At 38.3% G+C, this 11,107-nt stretch overlaps 1 protein-coding gene across 1 annotated transcript in view; it reads left to right on the top strand.

The window, feature by feature from the left end:
• The window catches only part of mto1 (mitochondrial tRNA translation optimization 1), a 25,875-nt gene continuing 14,768 nt past the window's right edge, over positions 1-11,107 (top strand). Inside the window, exons 1-5 of the mRNA XM_084135495.1 lie at positions 1-210; positions 3,367-3,605; positions 3,689-3,888; positions 6,974-7,091; positions 7,180-7,478. Of these exons, the coding sequence (XP_083991621.1) occupies positions 3,419-3,605; positions 3,689-3,888; positions 6,974-7,091; positions 7,180-7,478 (804 nt within the window). The 5' untranslated portion in view covers positions 1-210; positions 3,367-3,418. The remainder of the gene's footprint in view (positions 211-3,366; positions 3,606-3,688; positions 3,889-6,973; positions 7,092-7,179; positions 7,479-11,107) is intronic.

Here is an 11,107-nt window from a genome sequence, read left to right as displayed (position 1 = left end):
ATCTATGACAGTTATTAAGGTAAAAAATGTTCAGACATGGCTGCCTGCTTTCTGATCTTGATCACCGAGAGAATGTTGTTCACTGTAACGACAAAGAATAACTTGGTTTAAACAGGAGAAATTACATCAGGAGCAGTGGTGAGAATTCTCATCATGACATCAGCCCACCATTAAAATAAAAGAAGAAGAAAGATAAAAGAAGGGGCAGTGGTGAGTAGTTCTTGCAGTGCAATTGTCAGAAGTTTATTGTCATGTTAGAGTTCCAGAAGTGAGCATTAAGTCTAAGTCATAAATCAACGAACATGCAGTTAAATCAAGGCACGCATTCACGGTAATTTAAGTCAAGTCATCTTTATTTAGCCCTTTATACATAGATATAGAGTTCTAAAAAATAAAACGGGACAGAGAAGCGGCAGCCAACATGCGCCAGCGTACTCTCCACCGGAAGTATAATAAAAAGGGAAGCTTTTTCCTGCAAGCTCGATGTGGTGGCGAATGGACATACCATTGTAGGTTACTTTATTATTATACCTTGCAGCGCGTATTTCCGGAAAACATCCTCACTTGCGTGAAGTTGGCCCTCCACCCAACGCAAAACGTCGGGGAAAAAAAGTCTCAATCGTTTGTGCTGCTTCGTTTTTTTAGATATTAAAATAATATTTATAGGTCATTCTGAGGTCACCTTTGCGTGGCAGGGGGAGCCCAGTAGTTTGTTCTTGCACAACCGGAGGCTGCAGTTTCAGGACCGCAGTTCTAAGACCCAGGTGGTTTAGTTACTTTGTATCAAGATATTTAATCTCAGGAGTATTTTTTTTTTATAAATGTGATTTTTGATTCAAAATGCATCAGAGGTTAATTACAAAGTGTGTACACAACATGAGTCACAATTTTAAATTTAAACAAATGAATAACACAAAATATAATTGAAAAATGTATATCAATTTCTTGAATTATACTGTATATTGATTAACCTCCTTAAGTTTAACTAATTAGCTCATTATCAGGTAAAATAAAGATGGAATCAGCATATGCAGTCACTAAATTACAGCCAGATATTTTAAAGGTTGTAGAGAGGCAAGACAAGACTCAATAATGATTCAAGAATGTGTGTATATATATATATATATATATGTGTGTCATTTTTGCAATAACAACAGCACCAAAAAGACCTCCTTTTTCATCCGTTGCTGCACAGACAGAATGACTGTAGGCTTCAACTCTGAGAGAGAGAGAAAGAGAATTAAATAAGAAACATTTGTTTAAAATGTTCAACTGAAATGTATATCTCTGATTTAACACTTATGCTCTGTTGGAGTTGTAGAGAGAAAGCCAAACAGAATATTCACGTTACTGATGTCTAATTCCAAATGTCATAATTAATTATTTGTAAGTATATAAGAGCAATACCCACCAGTTGAATGGTCTCCCTTCTTTCCTCAATTGTTTGTCAATTTTTCAATTAAATTCTTCCACTTCTCTGAAATAGTTATCAGAGAACAATCACTGTTGTGTTAACATAAATATCAGTAACAAAAGGGTGCACTGGGCATTGTGCAAAAATAATTAATAATTTACTCTGACCTGTAATAAAGGAAGACCTGCTCAGCCTCCTGCAAGGAGACATTCCGTGGACAGCCAGGGCATATATGATGGCCTATGAAAAACGTTAATATAAATATACTATTATACCACTACTGAACAGCAAGACATTATACATGGGTCCATACACGAGTAGCGCTAGCATGCAGTAAATACAGTACATTTTGTAAGTGCAGGAGCAGGACACACAAACACATTACATGGTTCGGCATACCTCTGGAAGAAGAACACCACAGATGAACTGCACTTCATACTTAAGTATACATTTTATACTTAACTAATATGGTAAAACAATGAGTATTAAGCAAGTTTCACACTAATACAGTAAGCTACAGGTAAATCTTACACACATCAACATGCTTTTGTCATCTTTTTAAGTTTAATTAATGTGCTGGCTAGATTATAGTCATTAAAACTCAACAAGGATTCATTAAATCATGGCCACGAATTAAGAACATCGTAGTAATTAATAAAACTAGCACACAAATTCTAAATTTGTGGGAATTAATTATTAATTCATAGTTAGCAGCTCTCACTTTGGCTATATAAACTTTGCTTCGTTTAAACGTTATAAAATAAAACTTAATTGAATATCGGTACTCACAGTCTGATTGGTGTCCATGTCGTCCATCTTAAATTAGTATGTTTGGTGATCCAGTTCGGTAGGTGTCACAAAAAACTAGGGTCCTGAAACTGGGGTCCTAGAACTGGGGTCCTGAAACTGTTCAAAAACCAACACCGGTACGGCAAATCCAACACAAATGTATTTATATACTGAATTTATGTGAAATTAATAGCATTTTAAGGATGAATTGAAAATAATAAAATAAAAGAGGACACAAAAATATTTTGCACTTGCCAGTTGTTATTTTGCCAGTTTTTTTTCCACACAAACGTCTTATGCGACAGATGAGAGCATTACATTCATTAATTGGTTGACACAACTGTAATTTCTACATAGGCCTATATCAGAATGTCGATCACACATATTAATATTAATTTTATAATTATGTATTTAAGTAATTATGATAACTCGCCGTTCAATGTCATTCAGTTCAATGTATTGTCTAATATTTTAAAACTGAAGCAGCACAAACAAAAAAATTTACAGCACAAACGATTGAGACTACTTTGGGTGAATTTGGATCATGTGGGGGGGGCTGGTGACATCATTGCCTAAAATTCAAAGTCTAATATATATTAAAAAAAAAAATGGAAGCAGCACCAACGAAACGTTTACCGGCACAAACCAGCACAAATGATTGGGACTATTTTGCTGATGTTTTGCGTTGGGTGGGGGGCCAACTTCACGCTGGTTACATCCCCTATGAAAACGAACCTTAGTTTTATTATAATCATGCTTTTTTGGAGGATTGTTTACCATTTGCATAACCACAGTTTTACCAGAAATACCATGGTTTTTAAATCGTGGTTAATTTGTGGTTATTCATGGTTGAACTATATTAACCATGGTATTTTGGTTGTATTTGTAGTAAAATGTTTGTTAAAACATCTTTAATTTAAAAACATTAAAACATGTTTAATTTGTACAAATTGCTATGGTGCAATTTCCATAAAAAATTTTTTTGCAGGATAATGCAGCTGGGTTTTCAGATGCAACATTTATGATAGAGATTAGATTTGCTGTTTAAAATAACCAATCATTTAGTATTTCAGCTGGAGAGTGTTCTATGCTGCTTTTGTAGACAGATGTAAAAGCATATTCATTACTAAAGCAGCTTTTAATACCTCCCTTTTTGATCACAGATCGAAAATCCTTACCATCCGAGGCAGTGTACCACCTTGACAATCAACGCACATGTTGGTAAGAAGATTGCGCTTTCCAAAGACTCTCTCCACCTGCTCCATTCAGGCTTCTGATATTCACACTCAACATTATGATGTCATTGTGGTGGGTGGCGGTCATGCTGGAACCGAAGCAGTGGCGGCCGCCAGCAGAGTTGGAGCAAAGACGCTTCTCATCACACAGAAAATCCAAACTATCGGTGAGTTGAAAGGTTTACTATAGCACCTTATTTAGATATTATTCAGAACAACCTCTAAACACAGTTCTCCATTTGTCTTGTAGGGGCGCTCTCGTGTAACCCATCGCTGGGAGGTGTCGGGAAAGGTCATCTGGTGAAGGAGATTGACGCTCTGGATGGTGTCATGGGACGGGCTGGAGACTGGGCCGGGGTTCATTTCTCTATTCTTAACCGCAGTAAGGGGCCTGCAGTGTGGGGCCCCAGAACCCAGCTGGACCGCCAACGCTATAAAGACTTTATACAGGTTCCATTCTGTCAGCATTACTAAAGAAAATACTAATTAGTTGAGTTTTGTCCATCTATTGAAACTCCATGCAACCAAACTTTCAAACTTCAAAACGTTTATGAAGACATTGTAAAAGTAATCAATCAGTTTAATCCATGTCTTCTGAAGAGAAATGATTGCTTTATATGATAAACAGATTTAATTGAAGTCTTTATTCTCATAAAACTATAAATTTCATAGATGTAATATGCATGTGCATGCCGTCACCGTTTTCACAGATTCGCGTTTTTGAAGTTTACATGGAGATGATAACGGTATTGATTTCAAAAACTTTCACTTTGATCCCTATTTCAAAGTTTGCATTCTCAGGCCACCAAAACGCCATTGTCGTGTAAATGAATTTGAGTTGAGCTGTTTTCAGTTGAAAATGGTGTTGTGTAAGCGGTTAATAACTAATGATTTCTACAACGGAAATAAATCAATCAAAAATGTACTTAAACTGGACAATGACTTTCTTCTAGAGCTGCTGTACAGCCAAAACAATCTCTGTTCCATCAATTTCCTATTATCACTGTAAAGTTGTTTTGAAACAATCTGTATTGTAAAAAGTGATATATAAATGAAGGTGACTTGACTTGACTGAAGAAAGCAAACATCGAGTCAACTGATATTTATTTGTATACGTTTTAAGAATTATTTTCTTAGACAAGTGAATTTACTGAAGGCTACCAGGAAAGCTAGGTTTATTAAATTAATTCTCAATATAGGCACATTCATTAATATTATTATGCCTAATATGTTGAAAACTATGGAGCCCTGCACATGACATATGGGGGGAAAAAAGTACATAGTGGCCATGAATTAACAATTAGTTCCCTTGACTTACTAATACGCCAGTACGTTTTACTAAACCGTTCCCTCGTTTCAATTCAATTGTGCATGCATACAATATAATAACAAATTCCCTCGTTTCACTAAACCCGTGGCCCCGTTGTAAAAATGATTCGTTCGTAAATCAAAACAAGTCAAGTCACCTTCATTTATATAGCGCTTTTAACAATATACAGTGAGGAAAATAAGTATTTGAACACCCTGCTATTTTGCAAGTTCTCCCACTTGGAAATCATGGAGGGGTCTGAAATTGTTATCGTAGGTGCATGTCCACTGTGAGAGACATAATCTAAAAAAAAAAAAAATCCAGAAATCACAATATATGATTTTTTAACTATTTATTTGTATGATACAGCTGCAAATAAGTATTTGAACACCTGTCTATCAGCTAGAAATTCTGACCCTCAAAGACCTGTTAGTCTGCCTTTAAAATGTCCACCTCCACTCCATTTATTATCCTAAATTAGATGCACCTGTTTGAGGTCGTTAGCTGCATAAAGACACCTGTCCACCCCATACAATCAGTAAGAATCCAACTACTAACATGGCCAAGACCAAAGAGCTGTCCAAAGACACTAGAGACAAAATTGTACACCTCCACAAGGCTGGAAAGGGCTACGGGGAAATTGCCAAGCAGCTTGGTGAAAAAAGGTCCACTGTTGGAGCAATCATTAGAAAATGGAAGAAACTAAACATGACTGTCAATCTCCCTCGGACTGGGGCTCCATGCAAGATCTCACCTCGTGGGGTCTCAATGATCCTAAGAAAGGTGAGAAATCAGCCCAGAATTACACGGGAGGAGCTGGTCAATGACCTGAAAAGAGCTGGGACCACCGTTTCCAAGGTTACTGTTGGTAATACACTAAGACGTCATGGTTTGAAATCATGCATGGCACGGAAGGTTCCCCTGCTTAAACCAGCACATGTCAAGGCCCGTCTTAAGTTTGCCAATGACCATTTGGATGATCCAGAGGAGTCATGGGAGAAAGTCATGTGGTCAGATGAGACCAAAATAGAACTTTTTGGTCATAATTCCACTAAACTTGTTTGGAGGAAGAAGAATGATGAGTACCATCCCAAGAACACCATCCCTACTGTGAAGCATGGGGGTGGTAGCATCATGCTTTGGGGGTGTTTTTCTGCACATGGGACAGGGCGACTGCACTGTATTAAGGAGAGGATGACCGGGGCCATGTATTGCAAGATTTTGGGGAACAACCTCCTTCCCTCAGTTAGAGCATTGAAGATGGGTCGAGGCTGGGTCTTCCAACATGACAATGACCTGAAGCACACAGCCAAGATAACCAAGGAGTGGCTCTGTAAGAAGCATATCAAGGTTCTGGCATGGCCTAGCCAGTCTCCAGACCTAAACCCAATAGAGAATCTTTGGAGGGAGCTCAAACTCCGTGTTTCTCAGCGACAGCCCAGAAACCTGACTGATCTAGAGAAGATCTGTGTGGAGGAGTGGGCCAAAATCCCTCCTGCAGTGTGTGCAAACCTGGTGAAAAACTACAGGAAACGTTTGACCTCTGTAATTGCAAACAAAGGCTACTGTACCAAATATTAACATTGATTTTCTCAGGTGTTCAAATACTTATTTGCAGCTGTATCATACAAATAAATAGTTAAAAAATCATACATTGTGATTTTTTTTTTAGATTATGTCTCTCACAGTGGACATGCACCTACGATGACAATTTCAGACCCCTCCATGATTTCTAAGTGGGTGAACTTGCAAAATAGCAGGGTGTTCAAATACTTATTTTCCTCACTGTAGATGGTTTCAAAGCAGCTTTACATGAATCATGTAAATACATTATAGTATATTTCAATTCAAAATTGAGAAATGAGACACAATTTTATTAGTTTCTATTCCTGATTGTTTCTGTCAGTCATTTAACATTTATTTTCTTAAAAAACAATAAAATATCAAATTAGCTACTTGCATCTTATCTCGCAATCAGCAGCCTTTGTGAACAGTAAAGCCTGCCTTCTTTGGTTACCTTAAACCTTTTGACATTGGTAAGCACTAGTAGACTGTTGAGGCAGCTCATGAGAAACTTGGTTATCTTGGTTAAAAATACTAAGGACCGGAAGACCTCAATGGTGGGTACAGCCATGATAGTGGTTTATAGGAACAGCAACCAAAGAAAATCTAGGTATAGATTTCTATGGGTTTCATAGTAACACCATCTTGATCTTCTGTTTTCAGTCAGAGCTTTTATCTACACCGAGAGTGACCATCCTAGAGGGCTCTGTGCAGGACCTTCTATTCACTACGGCTGATCCAGAGAAACCAGGAAGACATAAAGTTTACGGAATACGCTTGGGTGAGAAACATCATATACTCAACACACTCCACTCTTCCTAATAACAGAGTGACGGATTCATGTTTTGACCAAATGTTGTCTGTGGCAGCTCATGGAGGTGGTGAAATCCATTCCCGCTCTGTGGTTCTGACCACTGGCACCTTCCTGTCTGGTGCTCTCTTCATCGGCCAAAACACTTCTCCAGGGGGGCGAATGGCTGATCCGCCTTCCTGTGCGGGTCTCTCTCATACCTTGAAAGAAGTTTTGGGGTTGAAGGTTGGCCGGCTGAGGACTGGTACTCCTCCCCGTATCATCAAGGATACAATCGACTTCTCCCTCACCCTTATTCGTTTGCCTGACCCAAGTCCCACTCCATTCAGCTTCATGAATACACACACACACTGCAAGGTATTACCAGTCATATTCTATCCTTAAAGGAGTAGTTCACTTTAAAATGAAAATTACCCCATGATTTACTCAACCTCAAGCCATCCTAGGTGTATATGACTTTCTTCTTTCAGACGAATACATTCATAGTTGTATTAATAAATGTCCTGGCTCTTCCAAGGGGAGTGGATTGCAACCAACAGATTGAAGCCTTCCATCCATCATAAACAAACTCCACGTGGCTCCGGAGGGTTAATAAGGGCCTTCTGAAGCAAAATGATGAGTTTGTGTAAGAAAAATATTCATATTTAAAAATATATAAAGTAAAATAACTAGATTCCGGCCAAACGAACATATGGATTTGACATAAGTGTACAGCGCAACTTATGCGAGTAATGCGACGTACTGCTGATATTTACGCTACGCCATGATGCCACTTCCGACGTCATAAGTTGCGCATTAGGGGCAAGTAGTATAGTAAGTAGTAGGACTGCGTATGTTCGTTTGGCCGGAAGCTAGAATTTCCTCTGTAACGTGTTATATTTGAATATTTTTCTTACACAAACTCATCGATTTGCTTCAGAAGGCCTTTATTAACCCCCCGGAGCCGCGTGGAGTTCGTTTATGATGGATGGATGCACTTTGAGCTTCAATCTGTTGGTTGCAATCCACTGCCATTATAATACTTGGAAGAGCCAGGACATTTATTAATATAACTCCGATTGTATTCGTCTGAAAGAAGAAAGTCATATACACCTAGGATGGCTTGAGGGTGAGTAAATCATGGGGTAATTTTCATTTTAAAGTGAACTACTCCTTTAAGCCGTGTTTCCACCGCAGGAACTTTCCCCAGGGACTAGGGACTTTTGGGTGGTACTCTGTGTGTTTCTACCGCAGGAACCAGGGTCTAAATGAAGTACCGGGTAAAAAATGTCCCCCTCCGAAAGTCCCTGCTTGCGAGGTAGTACTTTTTCAAAGTTCAGGAACTTTCAGGGGTGGGACTTGGGCGCTGAAAATGCTGATTGGTTGAGTTCATGCCGCATTTTGATTGGTTGAACTTGCAGCATTTTATTTCAACCACCATTTTTTTTTTATCTGTTGCAGTGCGTGCAGTAACAATGTTTGCTATTCTAATCAACAATGGAGTTTTAAAAATATGGCCGATGGACCGATGACGTGGTTCAGGCTATTTGCCTAATCATCACAGTACTTTAGACCATGGTGGAAACACAGACAGCAACAGGTCTGGGGGAAAAAAAAATTCCCCCTGGTAATTTTGGTGGAAACGCGGCTTTAGCTAATCATTTAAAGAATTAAGGGAATACACCCCATTTACTCACCAAATCTGTCATTCCAAATCTGAATGACTGACTAACTTCTTTGAAATGCATACCGGTAATTTTTTCCTCTTTTATGAAAGAATTTTCATATTTTCTTTCAGCATTTTTCCATACAACATAGTGACCACATCTGAAAAACAACACTACATAAAAGTAGTATGCTATATACCAACAGCTTTGTGTGAGCAGCAGATCCAAATATTAGTTTTTATTCACTGGTAAGCTTGCATTCTGCCCATTTAAATCATGACTAAAACGTAATGCACACAATTTAACAAGAATAACCAAGAACAAAAAACAAAACAAAAAACACAAATTTGGTCTGTTCCTCACAAGGAGGTCTGTGATGCCTACTGAAAGCTATTAGCATTCTCAGTTATCTCAGTGGACCCTTCAGAAGTACTTGACCTGCCTGCTTCTGTCTGTGCTCACTTGGGTTACTTTGCTTACTCACTCAGGGCTTAAAATTAACACTCACCAAGTGCCAAATGCTTGTAAAAAACGCATTGATGAGTATATTAAGTGGTGTCAATCACCATTTGGGTGGTAACATCTTTATGAACTCTAACAAAGCAACGTTGTGAGAACATGAACGTAAACTACGCTCGGGACAGTTGACGGCCCAGCGCTGCACTGTCGTGCCAAATTAAATATTCAAGTGCAAGAAGACACGAAAAGGAACTCAATTCGTTACTCGCACGCTGTGTGGTAAGTTTATTGTGCGCACTCATTCGAAGTGTGCGCCCAGAAAGCAGAGTCTCAGACAGCGCGTAAATACTGATATTAGCTCTGTTTCAAGTCTTCTTGCACTTGGACAGACATATTCACACAAAATTATGTAAAAAATAAATAATTTAAAAATTGCCGTCTCAATTTGTTTTTTTATGTTAAATCTTTTTCGTCTTTGTCGCCATCTCTGTTTGAAATCTGCAATTGCAGTTATTCGCGGAATGATCAACTTTACGTGGGTTGTGCCTCGGCACGGCACAGCGCGGGTGAATCCAATGTTTTGAGGAGAATGTGCGGCTGTCAGTCGCCGCGCCGGTGTGGATACTGTCATTTAGAATCACAGATTCTACTTTTTGGAAGTATGACCAACATAAGAATTTTCACCGGAAAATGTCATCTGAACAAGTAACATCCACTTTTGTTCTGACCAACTAGGGGAAAAAAAGCATTGCAGTAAATTGTGCTGATTAAATCTAAACGATTGCTTATCATATCACATCAAACCGTGCAAATTATACTTTGTTCTCAAATTGTTGTTAACAACATCAGCAGTATGGAGGGCATTTCCTGCCAAATTTAAATAAATAAATTAAATGATTAAAATGAAAATTAAAACCAGATTAACGATTTCATTACAGAAAACAGTACGCAAGATATGTGACAAAATTGAGAATGAAATTAAATGATTTCATTTTCACAGCATTATCCCTGTCAAATTGAAAAATAAAATGCAATTGGTGATTTCACATTTCATTTTCACTACAGTCTCGAGGCAAGACTGCCAATATTAAAATGAAAAGCCAAACGTGAAAAAGAAACTACAAATGCAGTAGCCTACCTTATTGCTTTTATAAAACGGTTACCACGCAATACAAATATTAATCCCGAAACATATGTATGCAACTTTCATGAAGTAAAATGAATCACTAAAAGCCAATTCCTTCCGCTGGAGAAAAAAAAAAGTCCCTGACCATTTGCAACAGAAGAAGTTACATTATTTCTCCATTAGATGGAGACAAAGACTGTCTTAATGAGTGAGTCAGTCAGTCAGTAGAGAAGACTTTTGAAATGACTCAAACTTGTGATCACGGAGAAGAAAGACGCAACTGACATGACTATAGGCACGGACAACCCCTATTAACTGTTAAAAGTACAAGATATCACACCGGGTATTCAAACAGATTTTTTATTATGAATATAGGACTGACCTGAAGGAAATATCTAGCCTACTGTAAATGCAGGTACACTCGCTTTCTCGGTCTCATCCAGAAGTTGTTACTGGAAATGAAAATCAGCATTGTGATTATTTTTGTACACAAACTTAAAATAACCAAAAGACACGTAGCCTAACAGTTAAACAGCGGACAGATACAGGCTAGTGCTGTATCTGAATAAGTCACGGCTGAAGGGCGTTGTTAGGCACGACGCGAATATGAAACATTGTCCGAGGTTCTCGGTTAAAGCTAGTGGGTATTAATGTCTGGCTATAATTGTTGTAGAAATTGTGTTACTAAGACCTTTGTACACCCAAATAGTTGAATTTCCAAAACAGCCTAATACATGAATGAACCTCATCGTCGA

The sequence above is a fragment of the Abramis brama genome (genome assembly GCF_963993115.1).
Source record: "Abramis brama genome assembly, chromosome: 14".
NCBI classification, from domain to species: domain Eukaryota; kingdom Metazoa; phylum Chordata; class Actinopteri; order Cypriniformes; family Leuciscidae; genus Abramis; species Abramis brama.
Note: the sequence above shows the minus strand (reverse complement) of the source record. Positions and strands in the feature narration are given on the sequence as shown.